The following is a 20,028-nucleotide window of genomic DNA, read 5'->3' on the forward strand; positions in this document are numbered from 1 at the left end:
CCTCTGGCCCAGGGTTATAGTTTAATCCACTGTTGACTCCATTCCTCTTGTGTAAAAGATGTTGAGTTATGCTTTCTCTGATACTTCAGTCTACAGCTCAGGCACAGGGCAAAAGCTTAAGTCTCTGCTTCTGTTGAGAAGGCCTTAAATTAGATACTTCACTTTTTTAGGATTGTGTGGCAGGTCTCCCACTTCTGCTAATGACATCTATTGAATGATAAGCCATGCCAGTTTTTCTCTTGAAACTAAGAGATTCTGGAAAGACTTCTTGTGATATGATCCACAATCCCTGTGACATAATAGAGATCACATGAGCTTTGGTATATACAAATCTGGGTTTATATTCCTAATTTGGTCAGTTAGTGTGTTTTACTGGAGAAGGCAATGGCAACCCACTCCAGTACTCTTGCCTAGAAAATGCTATGGACGTAAGAGCCTGGTGGGGAGCGAGCATGGGGTCGCTAAGGGTCGGACACGACTGAGCAACTTCACTTTCACTTTTCACTTTCATGCACTGGAGAGGGAAATGGCAACCCACTCTAGTATTCTTGCCTCGAGAATCCCAGGGACGGGGGAGCCTGGTGGGTTGCCGTCTATGAGGTCTCACAGAATTGGACACGAATGAAGCGACTTAGCAGCAGCAGGAGCAGTGTGTTTTACAGCAGAGAGGTTAAGTGCATGGACCTAGGAGACAGAATGCTGGGTTTAAACCTTGGTTTTGCCCTTACTGATGGTTTAACCTTGGAAGAGTAGACCTGACTCTCTGAACTTGTTTCCTCTTTAAGATGGGTCTCTAAGAGTCTGTATAACACAGAGTTGTTCAGTTCAGTCGCTCAGTCGTGTCCGACTCTCCGCGACCCCATGAATCACAGCACACCAGGCCTCCCTGTCCATCACAACTCCCGGAGTTCACTCAAACTCATGTCCACAGAGTCGGTGATGCCATCCAGCCATCTCATTCTCCGTCGTCCCCGTCTCCTCCCGCCCCCAACCCTTCCCAGCATCAGAGTCTTTTCCAGTGAGTCAACTCGTCGCATGAGGTGGCCAAAGTATTGCAGTTTCAGCTTTAGCATCAGTCCTTCCAATGAATACCCAGGATCGATCTCCCTTAGAATGGACTGGTTGGATCTCCTTGCGGTACAAAGGACTCTCAAGAGTCTTCTCCAACACCACAGTTCAAAAGCATCAATTCTTCGGCGATCAGCTTTCTTCACAGTCCAACTCTCACATCCATACATGACCACGGGAAAAAACATTGCCTTGACTAGACGGACCTTGGTTGGCAAAGTAATGTCTCTGCTTTTTAATATATTATCAAGGTTGATCATAACTTTCCTTCCAAGGAGTAAGCGTCTTTTAATTTCATGGCTGCAATCAGCATCTACAGTGATTTTGGAGCCCAAAAAAACAAAGTCTGACACTGTTTCCACTGTTTTCCATCTATTTCCCATGAAGTGATGGGACCAGAAGCCATGATCTTTGTTTTCTGAATGTTGAGCTTCAAGCCAACCTTTTCACTCTCCTCTTTCACGTTCATCAAGAGGCTTTTGAGTTCCTCTTCACTTTCTGCCATAAAGGTAGTGTCATCTGCATATCTGAGATTATTGATATTTCTCCCAGCAATCTTGATTCCAGCTGGTGCTTCTTCCAGCCCAGCGTTCCTCATGATGTACTCTGCATATAAGTTAAATAAGCAAGGTGACAATATACAGCCTTGACGCACTCCTTTTCCTATTTGGAACCAGTCTGTTGTTCCATGTACAGTTCTGACTGTTGCTTCCTGACCTGCATACAGGTTTCTCAAGAGGCAGGTCAGGTGGTCTGGTATTCCCATCTCTTTCAGAATGTTCCACACTTTACTGTGATCCACACAGTCAAAGGCTTTGGCATAGTCAATGAAGCAGAAATAGATGTTTTTCTGGAATTCTCTTGCTTTCTCCATGATCCAGCAGATGTTGGCAATTTGATCTCTGGTGCCTCTGCCTTTTCTAAAACCTGCTTGAACATCTGGGAGTTCACGGTTTACATACTGCTGAAGCCTGGCTAGGAGGATTTTGAGCATGACTTTACTAGTGTGTGAGATGAGTGCAATTGTGCGGTAGTTTGAGCATTCTTTGGCATTGCCTTTCTTTGGGATTGGAATGAAGACTGACCTTTTCCAGTCCTGTGGCCACTGCTGAGTTTTCCAAATTTGCTGGCATACTGACTGCAGCACTTTCACAGCATCATCTTTCAGGATTTGAAATAGCTCAATTGGAATTCCATCACATCCACTAGCTTTGTTCGTACTGATGCTCTCTAAGGCCCACTTGACTTCACATTCCAAGATGTCTGGCTCTAGGTCAGTGATCACGCCATCATGATTATCTTGGTCGTGAAGATCTTTTTTGTACAGTTCTTCTGTGTATTCCTGCCACCTCTTCTTAATATCTTCTGCTTCTGTTAGGTCCATACCATTTCTGTCCTTTATGGAGTCCATCTTTGCAGAAATGTTCCCTTGGAATCTCTAATTTTCTTGAAGAGATCTCTTGTTTTTCCTATTCTGTTGTTTTCCTCTATTTCTTTGCATTGATCACTGAGGAAGGCTTTCTTATGTCCCCCTGCTATTCTTTGGAACTCTGCATTCAGATGCTTATATCTTTCCTTTTCTCCTTTGCTTTTCGCTTCTCTTCTTTTCACAGCTATTTGTAAGGCCTCCTCAGACAGCCATTTTGTTTTTTTGCATTTCTTTTCCACGGGGATGGTCTTGGTTCCCTGTCTCCTTTACAATGTCACGAACCTCCGTCCAGAGTTCTTCAGGCACTCTATCAGATCTAGTCCCTTAAATCTATTCCTCACTTCCACTGTATAATCATAAGGGATTTGATTTAGTGGTCTAGTGGTTTTCCCTACTTTCTTCAATTTAAGTCTGAATTTGGCAATAAGGAGTTTATGATCTGAGCCACAGTCAGCTCCTGGTCTTGTTTTCGCTAACTGTATACAGCTTCTCCATCTTTGGCTGCAAAGAATATAATCAATCTGATTTCGGTGTTGACCATCTGGTGATGTCCATGTGTAGAGTCTTCTCTTGTGTTGTTGGAAGAGGGTGTTTGCTATGACCAGTGCGTTCTCTTGGCAAAACTCTATTAGCCTTTGCCCTGCTTCATTTTGTGCTCCAAGGCCAAATTTGCCAGTTACTCCAGGTGTTTCTTGACTTCCTACTTTTGCATTCCAGTCCCCTATAATGAAAAGGACATCTTTTTTGGGTGTTAGTTCTAAAAGGTCTTGTAGGTCTTCATAGAACCGTTCAACTTCGGCTTCTTCAGCATTACTGGTTGGGGCATAGGCCTGGATTACTGTAATATTGAATGGTTTGCCTTGGAAACGAACAGAAATCATGCTGTCGTTTTTAAGATTGCATCCAAGTACTGCATTTCGGACTCTTTTGTTGATCATGATGGCTACTCCATTTCTTCTAAGGGATTCCTGCCCACAGTAATAGATATAATTGTCATCTAAGTTAAATTCACCCATTCCAGTCCATTTTAGTTCACTGATTCCTAGAATGTCTATGTTCACTCTTGCCATCTCCTGTTTGACCACTTCCAATTTGCCTTGATTCATGGACCTAACATTCCAGGTTCCTATGCAATATTGCTCTTTACAGAATTGGACCTTGCTTCTATCATCAGTCACATCCACAACTGGGTATTGGTTTTGCTTTTGCTCCATCCCTTTATTCCTTCTAGAGTTATTTCTCCACTGAGCTCCAGTAGCATACTGGGCACCTACCGACCTGGGGAATTCCTCATTCAGTATCGTATCATTTTGCCCTTTGTTACTGTTCATGGGGTTCTCAAGGCAAGTATACTGAAGTGGTTTGCCATTCCCTTCTCCAGTGGACCACATTCGGCTGTGGTCCATGTGATCAGATCAACTAGTTTCCTGTGATTATGATTTCAGTTTGTCTGCCCTCTGATGCCCCCTCCCAATACCTACCCTCTTATTTGGGTTTCTCTTACCTCGGTCGTGGAAAATCTCTTCACAGCCGCTCCAGCAAAGTGCAGCCGCTGTACCTTACCTTGGACGAGGGGTATCTCCTCAAGGCCGCCCCTCCTGACCTTGAACGCGGAGTAGCTCCTCTCAGCCCTCCTGCGCCCGCGCTGCCACCGCCTGTTGGACATGGGGCAGCTCCTCTCGGCCGCTGGCCCTGGCTTCAGGCGTGGGGTAGCTCCTCTCCGCCGTGCCTCTTTGCCTGGTCGGTTGCGCTGGGGCCGGAGTCTCTCGCGTCTGCGCCGCCGGGGCCGGCGTCTCTCGCGTCTGCGCCGCCGGGGCCGGCATGGATTAATGTGTGAAGAGCTTAGAACTCCACCTGATGTATGGTTAGTCTGGTGACCTGAACATTTGTGACCTGTTGTAATATTAATCATGGCATTGGACCTTTCACCCTCATTGGGACACAACATTAGTTTCAACAAAAGGAGACATTATACTTTTATTTCTGTTATTGTATATTTCTTCATTAAATCAGACCCATTACTGATATTTCTGCTTTCCTGTGTGATTGGTGTTTGGGTTTACCTTTCAAGAGGTTGACATGGGGAGACACGTGTGGCTCTAAGTCCATTTGAGCTAGTGTCCTACCCTGCCTCTGCCTTTTCCTTGCTCTATGACCTTGAGTCAACTTTTGGAGACTTACTGCCCTCATTTTTAAAGTAGAGCTTATATGCCTGCCTTATATTGATGGGTATGATAAGGAGTAAAGGAGATAACAGATAAAGCCTCTGGTTTAGTATATATATCCTTTTCTTTTACCTTGGTGTAGGAAAAGGTATTTTCTATTCACTCTTTAACTTCTCAGAGTATAGCCTCCACACCGTGTCCTAAGAATTTTTGAACTCCTTGAAGTCTTGTTAGAAGTTACCAGTGACCTCCTACATGTCAAATAAGGCGGATATATGTTTTTAACTGTCCTCATCTTCCCTGTGTCCTCCAAAATCCATTCCTTTTCCTCCAGCTCTCCAGCTTTTGACCCAACTATTTTCTCCTTAGTACTTGCTCCACTGTCATATACTGCAACTTTGCAAAAAAAAAAATTTGTCCTTGTACTATGAAAAATGAATAAATTAAGAAAGCCAGCTCTTTTACTCTTTTTTGATTCCTTCCTTATAAGGCTTTTCCAGAGAGTTCTGTCTTCAGCCATGTTACAGATTCAGTCACTGCTTCCTATTTGCATGACTCTTTCACCTCGTTTTCCACGATGATTTTTCTGACACTTTGCATCCCTAATTACAATCATTTGTGGGGAAGTTCTGCCAGGACTCATCACATTTAAACTCATCTACCCCCATAAAACAACAAAACAAGCATCTTTTTTGAGATAATAGGACTTGGTTCTTGATTGGAAGGAAGAAACTGTAGATAGAAATCCTGGGACAGTGATAGGGACCTATTAGTTTTCCTATGGGACAGAAGAAGAAAGTCTGTAAGGGTAATTGATAGTTTTAGTGATCAATAACAAAGTCAAGAGAGAGACTGAGTTAAAACCCAGATATGAAATAATTAGAATTAAATTAATAATTAATAATTAGAATTAAATAGAATTCCCTATCCCCTTGGATTGGTCACACCACACATCTCTGATCTGAAAGTCATTATTGAAGCATTTGGGAGGCTTTTGTGGCATTTTATATGTCTGATGTCTCTCTTTTTGGATAATGGCACCATTATCTTGTCTTCTTGAGGGCTTAGAATCTTGGAGTTACCTCTGACTTGGTTATACTTAGCGATTAATAGCCACTTAATGTTAAGGCCAGTTCAAAGTGTAACCTTCATACCTCTGTATTCCATTCTTGTGTCCTCACTCCAGCTCAGGATTGCCTGGACTATTTTTGTTAGCTTACTGCACTAGTAGTTTTCCGTTGTATAACAGTTTGCCACAATCTTAAAACAATTCACATTTATCATCTCGCAGTTTCGGTGGGTCAGGAATCCAGACAGTTTGTGTAGGTTCTCTGCTTAGGGTCTCATAAGGCTGCAGTTAAGGGTCTTTCCTTCCTGTGTTCTCATATAGATGCTTAACTGGGGAAGAATCTACTTCTTGGCTGATTTAGATTTTTGGCAGATTTAATTTCCTTTTGATTATAAAACTGAGCGCCTTGGATCCTTGCTGGCTCTTTGACTAGAGACTATCCTTAGCTCCAGCTCATAGGGTTCCCCCACAGTTTCTTGCCACAGAACTTTCCCAACATGGCCATTCACTTCATCAAGACAGCAAGGACAGTCTATATGGTGTAAACATGGGAGTGACATCCCATCGCCTTTCCCTTAGTCCATTGGTTGGATGAAAATCACACTTCCTACGCAAGGGGAAGGGATTATGCAAAAGCATGGACAGCAGGAGGTAGGGATGGCAGAAAGATCATGAGAGAGGCATTGCTCTGCAGTCTCTGGGTTACAGTCCATCCTGATTAAAGTATTAATGCATTTAAACTATAAAAGTAAATAAAAAATGAGAATGGACTTGGAACATGAATATGCATCTGTTTTAGTAATTAATGCTTACCTGTTGTAGCAGACTGAGCGACTTCACTTTCACTTTTCACTTTCACACATTGGAGAAGGAAATGGCAACCCACTCCAGTGTTCTTGCCTGGAGATTCCCAGGGACAGGGGAGCCTGGTGGGCTGCTGTCTATGGGGTCACACAGAGTCGGACACGACTGAAGTGACTTAGCAGCAGCAGCAGTTGTAGCAGAAAGTCAATTGATACTGTCTAAAGTAAGTGACTCTTTGCGACGCCATGGACTATACAGTCCATGGATTCTCCAGGCCAGAATACTAGATTGGCAGCCTTTCCCTTCTCCAGGGGATCTTCCCAACCCAGGGATCGAACCCAGGTCTCCTACATTGCAGGCAGATTCTTTACCAGCTGAGCCACAAGGGAAGCCTAAATGACCCTTAACGGAAAAGTAAAGCATATTATCTAGTGATTTTAGAAGTAACACCATAAGAACTGAAACAGAAATGATTAAAGATGTTGCTTCCAACAAATAGACAAATATTGAATCATGTTGCACACTGGAAAGTAATTTGATGTTATATGTTGATTATATCTTAGTTAAAAATAATTGATTTTGAAATCTCAAAAAAATGTTTTTTCTAGAGAGTGAGACTTGCAGTTGGAAAGCTACAGACAGGAAAATATTATTTTCATTGAAAATCCTTCATCATCTCTTGTATTTTTAGCTACCTGCATACATCATGATGATGACACTTTTCAAAAAGTATTAAAATATAATCATCCTATGCTAGGTTTACTCTGATATCATCACCCTTATTGAAATTTTTTCCAGTGACCTCTCATGACTTGTTTGTTTCTTAATAGACAGGAGTTATTTAACCATCCTGAAATATGTATAGGATTTTACTTTCACTATTTAAACACATACTTGAAAAAAACATTGAAAATTTAATCTCAGGGTTTGAGGACTTTTGTTTCGACTTCCAAGCTTATATATGGAGGTAATCAATAACATGACTAATAAATGATTGGAAATCAGCCTCTGCTAAAATATTTGATCAACTCTGGCAATAGGGTATCCACGACCGTGTAATCAGCTCCTGGTTCTGTAAGCTTTAAACCATGCTTCTTTGTGGTCTCACAGGCATGCATTTATTAGGTAACGATAAAGTTCCAGGCACTATGATAGGTCTGGAACATATATAAATAAGAAACTACCATGTTCTTTAACAGTTTTGAACTGAAGTGTTTGTCCTCTAATGTTTACCATGCTATGACTAGTTTTATGAACTTGAACAACTGACTGTAAAATGGAGATGATGATACGTTTTCCTTTAGGATGTAATTAAGTGATCACATGGATAAAAATATTTATCACTGTACTTGACACAAAGTAGCTTTAAATGTTGGTGTCTCCATTAGTAATAACAATATACAATGATTTAACTTTTTATCATTTGAAAATAATGGTCATGGTTTCCCTAAGGCTTAATATCCACAGTTTCTCATCAGTCATTTGTATTATTGATTACTCTCCTGTGTATTTATTTCCCAGTTTATCATGAGCCTCTTTCTCAGCTGAACACTATATTCCATATATAGTTTGACTAGAGCCAAATTGAGCAGAATTATTTTCTCCTTTAGAATTTTCTGCTTATATCAATGCAAAGAATAAAATTAATTTATTTGGGAGACTTATTCACTCAGTAATGAGAGTAATAGGGAGCCTCAGATGAAGCTTTACTCGCTTGTCTGCTGCTCACCTCCTGCTATGTGGCCCAGTTACTAACAGGTGCAAGCCAGAACTGGTCCATGGCCTGGGAGTTGGAGACCTCTGCTATATATTGTATAAGTTCTGAGGAAATCCAGTGGGAATGTTGATCCCAGGGTCAGGAAGGGAGTTACATATTAATGACAATAGAACTGTTTCACTGTCTATGATATTATGATATGAAATATTGAATACTCAGCTCACTTTTTAAATTAGACTCATGTACCAATAAGTTGAGGACTATGGTGATGGACAGGGAGGCCTGGCGTGCTGTGATTCATGGGGTCGCAGAGAGTCGGACACGACTGAGCGACTGAACTGAACTGATTCCACCTAGACAAAAGTATAAAAAGTCCTAAAGTCCACTCTTCATTAATTGCTTTCTAGTTGTATTTCACACTCAGATCTCATTCTGTACTTCTGTACTTGTTTTTCAGATCAAATCCTAGTGATTTTTCTCCCTAAGTACATCTTGCAATGTAGTCACAAATTTCTGAGATTTGTATAGATACATCTTTTCATCCAACATGTTTCTCAAGTATATAAATGTTTGTCAGTGGTGAACATAAGAACCCATGCCGAATGCTTGGCCAGTGGCTCCAGAATGAGGCTGAGGACAAGACTCAAAAGTAGTATAGGAATTCTAGAGATGTTTACTTTGTTGAGCATTAGGAACATAGAATCAAGCCTTGAGGATTTGTCACCCACATAAGTGCAGAATGATGCAGTTTCCGTTAGAAGGCTTCCAAACATATACTAATTATAAAATTCTTTTTGCCACTGGTTGAAAATAGTACAAATCATGTTATAGTTTATAATAAAATATGGAAGCATTTCTTAAGAATATGTCAACGTTTTCATTAAATCAATTGAGTAGACTTCCAGAAAGTGTAAATTGACATAGTAAAGTTTTTGAAAATACAATCATATCAGCTATAATGAAGACAGTTACATGTAGAATCAGATTGGTTTATTCAAGTGGATTAGGAACTGAACTCTGAAGACTTCTGATTCTTTCATATCAATTCCAAAGATTCCTAGGGAGCACATGAGAAGGCTTTCATGCTGATGAATCGTGACACTGCCTAACTCAGTTGTTCTCGATTGAGGGCAGTTTTGCTCTCCAGGAGACATTTCGCGATCTCTGAAGTTTTCATTGTCACCACAGGGAATATGTGTATTCCCTACACATTGTAGGCTGGTCCCTACAATGCCCTGCACAGCTCCCTATAACAAAAGAATTCTCAAACATGGAATGTCATTAGTGCTGGGGTTGAGAATACTAGGCCAACTCAATGAGGCCAAACTTGGGGGAGTTGTAATCGGCCTTTATTTCCTTCTCTATCACTCATTTCCACTCCTATTTCTCAGCAACTTCTCATTACTTTCTTAAGTTCTGATTCTTTCCTATCATTTTTACTCTTAAAATTATTTCTTTTTCATACTTTGAAAAACCTAATCCCTGTTTTAAAGAGGCAAAGTGTGAGAAATATTCACAACATGACACACTTGGTGATAATTAGTAACATTCTGGATTTTTACAAAATTTATCAGTCCAAATCACTTATAGTTAGGGAGGGTCCTTCCATTGTATTTGGGAGTTCAGATAGTCAAAATGACTCAGTCACCTCTTAGGCTGGAACAGTAATTTGTCAACAGAGATGCTTTAAAACTTAGTTAATTGATGGGATACTATGGCTTAACTCTCAAAAATGTATCTGACTTTGGTATAAAATATTGTGAGATTTAACGCAAAATCATAGTTCAGGGGAAATTCTTTGTATTACCCCATTGTACCCTCTGTAATGCTTTGTACACTGGATTCTCAAAGGGTGGTTGATTGATAGTGGAAACAGCTGTGTGGTTCAGGCATAAACTATTGACTGGAATACCAGAGCATTTCTGAATTATGTGTTTGTGATTCATGCCTTCTCTGATTTCCCAGTGGAAGTAAAGTTGAAGTGTGCCTTGGAAGGTGGAAGATCTTTAGTTTGTTCCAAGTGTGGTTCCTTATCCAGAGTGATGTATCATAATATTTTTGGAGTAAATATTATTTATATCCCCCTGCTTTTCATCACAATACTTCCCTGGGTAAAGAAATAAGATTTAGATAATTTTATCTTACAAATATCATTTGGAGAATTAGATATATCTTTGCATCTTTTCTCAATTTTATTTCTTAGAAAAGTTAATATTCAAATGACCTGCCTTTGTAACTAGTTAAATAAGTAAGCAGCCTTAAAATTCCTTGCCTTCCTGATAGTTTTCTGGGCATCTACTTTTTTAAAAAATATACTAAGTGCTTTATGTTCATAAGGAATTAAAAGCCTGTTTTGGGCTCAACTCAAAAAATAATTAAAAGATAGGTGTACCAAAATTTATAAGTAAATAAAATCTATATTATGAATTAATTAGAAATTCTGAGGGTTCAAGTGGATTTGGAAGGAATAAAGTGATTTTCTTCTTTGAAAAAATCTTAAAAAAAAAAGGGCTTGGAGGTGAGTCTTGAAGAAATTGACAAAAAAAGAGTAGTTCTTAAAACGTTGTCTTTTTTCCCCCAATACTTCCTTTTGGAAAATTTTGAACTGGTATAAATGAAAGAAAAAAGAGTATAATGAGTATCCATTAACCTGCCACCTGGATTCCGTCATTATCAACATGCTGTCTTTGTTGCCATCTCTCATTTTTCCTGTTGATGCAGGTGTATGTTAAAATAAATTCCAGAGTTCATATCTTTTTGCTCTTACATGCCTAACTAAGTGTGGATTCCCAAAAAATACTGAAATTCTAATTCATTATGTAATTCCATTATCACTAACATTGTCTTGGTATCATCTAAACGTAGATTGTTTTCAGATTTTTTCATTTTTTTTCAATCTGTTATGCTGAGTGGAAAGAATGGAGAGAGTTCTCTTGCTGTCCTAACATAAAGCTCTACTGTATATACTTGTGATATGCTCATGATGTTTTATTTCACGTCATTATTTGCTACTTTGGTGAACTCGATTCATGTGAGGTACATTACACCGTCTTGGAACAATCACAATTACCTAAAATATTCCTTAGACCCATAGCCTTACATAGGTCTGTCTTGAACTGTTTGAAAACTATTGCCATGTAATTTTGTTCATGTCTGTAACTTCACTCGATTATACTTTCTTATTATTGACATATACCCAGTAGGCATGCAGGCTGCTCACACCTGGTGTGCAAATGAGGACATGTATTGGCAAAGCAAAACACATTTTAATAAGGCAGTAGGCTTACATAACTTATTATTGGGTGCTAAGCAGTTAAAATATTTTAATCATGAAACTTCGCATGAGGATGGCTATTTTTTTTTTTTTTTACCATTTTTGAGTCAGAAATAAATTATTTCCTTCTTTGCACAATACAGTATGGAGTTTTAAGATATGGAATTGATCATAATGGGTTACAACGATGCAGGATTTTAATAGTTTCAGAATGAAAATTTGGAGTATAAGGGAGATGGTAGTCATGGAAATAATCTTATCTTTAAAAAATTTATCATTCCAAAATTACTAGTTGTTGAAACTAGTACTTGGTTGAAGCCATTATTAAGTGTAACCATCACTGTCTTTGCAAATATCTGTTTTCAGGTGCAGTATATAAACCCCATGGCTCCAGAAACTGTGAGCATAGTAGAGTCAATGGCAGGATTATTTGAGGGTTCAGCAGAGATGTCTTCTGACCTGTACTCACTTGCCTCAGTTATATATAACAGTCATCCACATAATTACTTTCCTGTGAGGGGCAGAGCTGAAGACCAGCCTTCAACATTTGGTAGGTACATTTTTTTGTTCTGTGTGAAATGTATTTAAACCACCAGTACTAGCTAGCACAGATATGAACCTTAGCTCAGAGTTCAACCCAATTATTAATGGTCCATGGGCTGGAGTCAGATTTTTTTCTTTAACTGTTGGATAACCTCATGCGGCAAATGGAAATGCCACACAGGCAGGAGTTGGCCCCTCCTAACCCATCTGACCTTCCTCCAGAGAAAGTAGCACCCTAGAGTCTCCAGCCAAGCTGCAGAGACAATCAGTTATTACAGTTGCCAAAGCAGGTGTGATGGGAAAGGATTAACATATCTTCAAATCATTCACAGGCCTCACACTCTCTGCAGCCTTTGACTAATAGGTTTTCAAATGTCACTGAAGGTAAATAGGTCAGAAAGTTACAACTATAGTGCATGGGGTGATCAACAGGTGGAGGTGACCCCAATGACGTGGTGATGTCATTAGTGTATACACTTACTCTTCAGGGTCAAGGGATCTTATTGTTTCTATAAGGAGAATGTCATATATAGTGAATTAAAAATATTTGGTTGGAAGAAACAGATCTAAATTATCTGTTTTTTCTAAAATGCTAAGTGAGAAAAAAGGGTTTCTCTTGTTGCTTTTTCTCTAATTTGGTATTTGTTCCCTTCCAAATTAAAATTTGTTATATTGATGGTGGAATTTGGCAAAAGTATCACATTGCATTCAATATATTCATGTTTCATTTACTGACATGTTTTTCCTGGGCAAAGAAGACAACTTTTAGAAGACACTAAAAATTAAGAGGCCCATGATTTCTGATACAGATTTTTTTTTTTTTAATACTTGTTTGGCCTAAGCACTAATTATCACTATTGGAAGTGCACAATCTAAATAAGTTTTTTAAAAAAACTAACTTATTTTTTGAAATAGGGATTTTTAAAATCCTTGTCCATATATATTTATGTGGCAGTTTTATAAGCATGCTTGCTTTAAATCATTAATGGATTTAGCAAATGTGTGGTGAGTTTTTAGTCCAAATAAAATCTTATTTCCATGATTTTTATATCTTACTGCAGCACTGACTTATAATATTTCAATTTGATATTATTTCCCAGTTTTTTTTTTAGGAAAAGAATTCCTAACCTGTCTTTTTTAGAAAGTTATATTTTCTCAAAACACTAATCTCTTATTCTGGGATAGTGTATAACTAGCAAAACTATATTATGAGCACAAAATGTTATATATGTTATTGGAGTACATTCAGTATATTTATTATTAATTATGTGTCTACCTTTCATATAAGGGATTACATGGAGAGATTAGTGGATAATGTGAAATTGGGTTTAAAATTTCACTGTTGAAGCAAAAATGATTTTGATCACAAAACCAAACACTTGTTAAATTTTTTAAAAACTGATCTCAAATAGGAACTTCAAGGAATCAGTATATCACTGACATTGCTGCTGAACAGCTGTCCTACGTTATCAGGAGACTTGTACCTTTCACTGAGCACATGATTAGTGTATCTGCTTTCACCATCATGGGAGAAGGACCACCAACGGTTCTCAATGTTAGGACACTTGAGCAAGGTAAGAATATATTTTCTTTGAAATTGTTACCTGCAAATATTGCTCTGGTGCATTGTAAGACTTTTCATTCATATTAATTTTTCATTCTTCTCCTCAAGTGCCAAGCTCCATTCAAGTTATAAACTATAAAAATATTAGTTCTTCATCTATTTTGTTATATTGGGATCCTCCAGAATATCCTAATGGAAAAATAACTCATTATACAATTTATGCAATGGAACTGGATACAAACAGAGCATTCCAGATGACTACTATAGATAACCACTTTCTCATAACAGGTAGAACAGAATCTTTTTTTTTGACATTCTTATTCTGATGGAAAATGCACATCTCTCTATGCCATTAAACACTGTGGGGTACATGTTGCATCACTGCAGATTTTGTTGTGCTATGCTCCCATGGATATCTTTAAAAGTACTTGCAGAAATAACTTCATTAAATATTGTTTTTCTTTCACTATACTTATCTGCAATTAAAGTCATCAGACCACAGGTATCCTAAGAATATACTTGACCTACGGAATTTTATGCCTGGTGCATCAGAATAACTCAGTATTGAAGGCTTGATTGACTGAATGCAACCATCAGCTGAAGTAATTGAGCTGACGTGGTATTTGTGCCAAATCAGCTAGATTCCTTGCAGTGTGCCAAAAATTGCTTCTTCAGTCTCAGACCATTGCCTTGATATTTTAGGAGAAAACTAAAACCTCATCACGATGGAAGGCTCTCATACCAAGGAAGCTTGGGAGATTGGGATTATAGGAGGCTGATTTAGAGAACCAGTCTCCCAGATAAGTTATTTTCACTAGTCTTGTGTTAAATGGCACTAATCCAGGAATAGTATTCTAGGGACTTTGAACAAATGGCCTATTTTCCTTACAGGGTTAAAGAAATACACAAAATATAAAATGAGAGTGGCTGCCTCAACCACTGTTGGAGAAAGTTCTTTGTCCGAAGCAAATGACATCTTTGTGAGAACTCCAGAAGATGGTAAGAGGGTTAGGTGCAGTTTTATTTTATTTTAATTTATTTAATTGGAGGCTGATAACTTTACATTGTTGTATTTGTTTTGCCATACATTTACATGAATCTGCCCCGGGTGTACATGTGTTCCCCATCTTGAACCCCACTCCCACCACCCTCCCCATCCCATCCCTCTGATTCATCCCAGTACACCAGCCCCGAGCATCCTGTATCATGCATCGAACCTGGACTGGCGATTTGTTTCACATATGATAATTAGGTGCATTTTTAATAAAAAGAAGCAAGTGGTGCTGCATGCTTACTGTCATCTCCCTCATGCTGCCTTTAGTGTCTGAAGCAATAAACATGAAAAAATGCACACATTGGTTTTTTCCCCCAGAACCAGAATCACCACCTCAAGATGTTGAAGTTACCGATGTTACTGCTAGTGAAATAAGTTTGAAGTGGTCTCCACCTGAGAAACCCAATGGGATTATTTTTGCCTATGAAGTGCTCTATAGAAATGTAAATACCTTATTCATGAAGAACACCTCAACAACAAATATAATTTTAAGAGACTTAAAACCTTACACCCTCTATAACATTTCTGTAAGGTCATATACCAGATTTGGCCATGGCGATCAGTTATCTTCTATACTTTCTGTGAGGACTTCTGAGACTGGTAAGTTTTTTCTCCCCATACATATTAATGAAGTAAACATGGCCAATAATTGTAATATTGTTTTATATTTTACATAACCTGAAGTCTGTCATTCTGTTCTGTATAATGCAGGAATTTATATGATCTTTGTGGGAGGGTGTGGGAAAAGACTTGCTGTGTAAATTTTTAAAATCTGATTTACATATAAGGCAACTCCGGAATAAAAGTCAGTGTTTTTTTTCCAAAGGAAGTATCTTGAGAAATCAGAAGTCCTTTCAGTGTACCTATAAATTAGGTTGCTTTGAAACTAGGAAATAGCAGAGACACGTTCATAAGAATAGAATACTGTATTATATATAATCTATATAAATTCTGTATACATCCATATGCATCTATCTATCGATATATCTATATTTATACATATGTATAAATGTGTGTGTGTGTTAGTTGCTCAGTTGTGTCCGACTCTGCGACCCCATGGACTGTAGCCCACCAGGCTTCTCTGTCCAAGGGATTCTCCAGGCAAGAGTACTGGAGTAGGTTGTTGTTTCCTTCTCCAGGGGATCTTCCTGACCCAGGGATAGAACCCACATTTCCTGCATTGCAGGTGGATTCTTTACTGTCTGAGCCACGTATGTAAAGATGTAATTTATATCTATAGATGTATAATCCAGGTATCCTGCATTTCAGGCATCTTCTTTACCATCTGAGCCACCTGGGAAGCCCATAGATTTATATAGATTTAATACATGTGAATTCTGTACATCTGTCTATGTATGTGTGTATATCTATATACATTCTTGAGTATGTATATAGATAGAGGTGTAGAGTCTGAGCACTGAAATGTCCTGCCTGGGAAGCCTTACAGAGGAGGTAGCATTTGACCTTAAAGAATCAGGTGGAAAGGACATTATATAGGTTGTTGTGGCCAGGGTGTGTATCCCATATAAATGAAATAATGTAAGCATAGAATTAATTGTGTTTCAGTTTCAGTGTACAAGAGCAAATAGCACAAAGTAAGGCATTTACCTGATGATCTTAGTGGATTGTTTATATTATGCTTATAAACATATATTGGAGCATCACTTTTAGGCCAACTCTGTAGCACATGCCCAGAATTAAAACTAAATGTAAAGTTACTATTTTATCCCTACATTTAAAAAAATAAATATTTGTTGACTAGCTACTGGCTGATGATTGAAGTCACTGTTCCTGGACGTCATAATTGGCTGCTGCTGCTACTGCTGCTAAATAAGTCGCTTCAGTCGTGTCCGACTCTGTGCGACCCCATAGACGGCAGCCCACCAGGCTCCCCCGTCCCTGGGATTCTCCAGGCAAGAACACTGGAGTGGGTTGCCATTTCCTTCTCCAATGCAGGAAAGTGAAAAGTGAAAGTGAAATGACTCAGCCGAGTCCAACTCTTCGCAATCCCATGGACTGCAGCCTACTAGGCTCTTCCGCCCATGGGATTTTCCAGGCAAGAGTACTGGAGTGGGGTGCCATTGCCTTCTCCACATAATTGGCTAAATATCGGCAATTTCTTATGGTTCATCCAGATGCTGTAGGTGAGGCCCTGTCTCTGACCTTGAGGGATCAGGGATCTAGTAAACCAGCTTACCTTTGGGCAAAAGTACTCTCTTGAGACTGGTCACAGAAATTAATAAAATAAATTGATATAAAATTGACCATAGAGGATGACACAGATGGTAAAGAATCCATCTGCAATGCAGGAGATCTGAGTTCGATCTCTGGGTCGGGAAGATCCCCTGGTGAAGGTAGTGGCAACCCACTCCAGTATTCTTGCCTGGAGAATTCCACAGACAGAGGAGCCTGGGGGGCTACAGTCCATATGGTCACAAAGAGTCGGACACGACTAAGTGACTGACACTTTCTTTTTCACTTTTCATCCTCTTGAGACTGTCACATAAATGAATGAAATGACATAAAACTGCCCATAGGGGATGACAACAGTTGTAATGACAGGAATGAGTAATGAAGAGAGCGCTTTTTTTTAAATCATCATAAATTGTATATTATGGTGCAAAATAATTGTTATTATATATATTAGCATGCTTCATTGCTTTTATAAATATATGGAAAATAAGTATTTTTGAGAAAAGTCTCTACCTGGTTTCATTTTACACCGTGTCAAGGAAAGAAGCATATTTTAAGTACCTGCAGCATATTCTTCTATTGACTTTCACAAATATTTCCTTTTTAATTCTACAGTAAAGCAATAGGTATAATAATCTGCTTTCCTAATGAAAAACTGAGATCTGTGAGGTTCATCCTTTCAACAAATATTCAGCAAATAATTTATACTATAGCAACCTTTACCTGGGCTCTATTAGCACTGTACAAGAAAATGAATTTCCACCCTCCTAAAGTTAATATTCCATTGCCTGTGGGTGTTTCACAGGCAATGGGATCTGCATCAGTGACTTTTCCTAGATAATGTCTAATACAATTGAACAACCAATTTGAGTTCTTTTTGCAGCAGAGGTAGCTAGAATTTTAAAAACAATCTCAAGGTGTCATTTGAAACAGGATGTACTTAGGAGCAACTGTTTACTCCCAGGGATCAATGTTCTTGTTAAATACAATAAATACACCCTCTACTCTTACTCTAAAAATCAAGATCCCACTTTTCAATACTGTTTCATGAGAAATTGAGAGCTGTGCTAACTCAGCTGACTACAAAAGCTAACTACAGCTAATAGTGTTAATGCTACTAATAACAAATAGTAAATTATTTGTTCAGATGTTTTATCTTGATTGGGAATTAGAGTTTATAATGCTTGAAAGTAAAATCCTCATGTTTAAGCAGGAAAAATCAATATGGGATTGATTTTGTGTGCATGTTTTAAGTATAGAATGTGCACTTAATAAGCAAACTTGAGATTAGTTTATATTTTCTCATACTTAGGGCACAATAACCACATAAAGAGCTTTAAGTTCCCATACAGATTACCCTTTGAGGATCTATATATGTATATTTTCTTTCCTTTCCTTTTTTAAGATGTAATTTTCTTTACAGTAAGCCTTAACCATTGCCTTGAGTAAGTCTGAATTGGGGCAATAACTACTAGGGGATTGTAACTTAGGTGTTGATCAAAACTTTGTGTGGGACTGTATAAATTTATTCATGTTAATGAAAGACATTTTATTACTTTCTCTATGTGACATTAAAACTATCTATGCCAAACAATAATCTTCTGGCATACCCAAGAGAATGTCCCACTATTTTAGGATCATCATGAGCTGAATTATTCTTTATTTTTAGTTTTTAATAGCTCCAGCTTATTCCAACTGATATAATAATTACTTTTCATTCATGAGTTATCCATTTTACATGATACTTCTACAATTGGAAGTACCATGCTATTTCAGAAAAATTTAAATATGTGATTACTCTTCAAAATCACCAAGTCAGTAAATCCATCTTGCTTTATTTTCCCTGAAGATCCAGCATGGGTTATCCCCTAAGGAGATATGAATAAAAAGGTATAGGATGTCAGCCTGGGGTCAGGGCTGCATATTTATATCCTCACTGCTGGTGGTAGGCAGGTAAATCCACAGGGACAAGTTAGTGAATTCCAATGAAAATTTTTCAAAATCCCAAGTTACACTGCTTTATAAAGTTCAAGCAAGCATCACTAATTCCTTTTTTCCCTTGCAATTAAAGAGCTGTTCAATTCAATCTTACTTACTTTCCTTAGATGTCAATTTCACCTCTGTTTTAAATATATTCTATACCACCTTGAGCATAGGTTTTCATTCACTGAGCAGACTTTTTATGGATTCCATATCTCGTACTACCACTGAACTAGGCAGTATAGTTACAACAGTAAATAAGGCAGGATTTCTGTCTTTCTGGAACTTAACATTCTAGAAGGGTCAGAGAAGATACACCAGAAAACAAATAATATATATTATATTGATACTGGCAAATTCCTTAAAAAAAATCAGGGAAAGAAAACAGAGTTATGGAAGAATGAGTAGGCAATTTGAGATGGAAGACTGAGAAAAGGCCTCTCCAAGGAGGTTATATTTGCCTAGAGATATTAATAATGTGTGAGATTTACTTAGATGAGGATAAGGAAGAAAATGTTCCAGAGGAGGAATAGCATTACCTAGTTCCTGAAGAAGGAAGGCACTTGATGTGTCTGAAGAAGAGGAAACCATTTCTCTCATCTGAGCAATGTGAGCTACAGGATAGAATTAGCAGATGAGGGGGAGAGAGAGAGGCAGAGGTGGACCATACCCTTGTGGGCGCCATACTAAGGAATGGGATGTTTAATTTTAATGTGAAGCTATTGGAGAATTAGGCGATGAGAATTTGGTATGTTTTGCAGTTTTAGAAGATTGCTTCTGAATATATTGGATGTGGGAATAAAGAGAAAACTCAAGATTTACTATTAGGTTTTTGGCCTAAGCATCTTGGTGAATGAGGTGCCATTTACTGAAATGAGGAAGTCTGGGGAAGAGATCAGGTTGGAGAAAACTTAGGAGTTTGAAAGGTTGTTGCTGCCCCACAAAAAGACACCGGAATTCTTGGCCTCCAGAGGAGAAGAATTCAATCTGGGGCCAGAGACAAGGCTTGTTCACTCAGATCTTTTGTGTAATAAAGTTTTATTAAAGTATAAAGGAGATAGAGAAAGCTTCTGATATAGGTATCAGAAGGGGGCAGAAAGAGTACCCCCTTGCTAGTGTTAGCAGTGGAGTTATATACTCTCCAGTGAATCAAAAGAATGTCTGGATG

General features: G+C 38.5%; 1 protein-coding gene across 2 annotated transcripts in view; it reads left to right on the plus strand.

Moving 5' to 3' along the window:
- The window catches only part of PTPRQ (protein tyrosine phosphatase receptor type Q), a 258,466-nt gene that overhangs the window by 22,302 nt on the left and 216,136 nt on the right, over nucleotides 1-20,028 (plus strand). The window contains exons 10-14 of one of the 2 annotated variants that reach the window (XM_088836825.1): nucleotides 11,899-12,076; nucleotides 13,482-13,643; nucleotides 13,742-13,921; nucleotides 14,525-14,632; nucleotides 15,006-15,287. In XM_088836825.1, the coding sequence (XP_088692951.1) occupies nucleotides 11,899-12,076; nucleotides 13,482-13,643; nucleotides 13,742-13,921; nucleotides 14,525-14,632; nucleotides 15,006-15,287 (910 nt within the window). Of the gene's footprint in view, nucleotides 1-11,892; nucleotides 12,077-13,481; nucleotides 13,644-13,741; nucleotides 13,922-14,524; nucleotides 14,633-15,005; nucleotides 15,288-20,028 lie in introns of both variants that reach the window. The other variant, XM_088836826.1, reaches the window with a different exon arrangement.

Source organism: Moschus berezovskii, chromosome 6 (genome assembly GCF_049115385.1).
Source record: "Moschus berezovskii isolate FMDL1 chromosome 6, NW_MosBer_1.0, whole genome shotgun sequence".
NCBI classification, from domain to species: Eukaryota; Metazoa; Chordata; class Mammalia; order Artiodactyla; family Moschidae; genus Moschus; species Moschus berezovskii.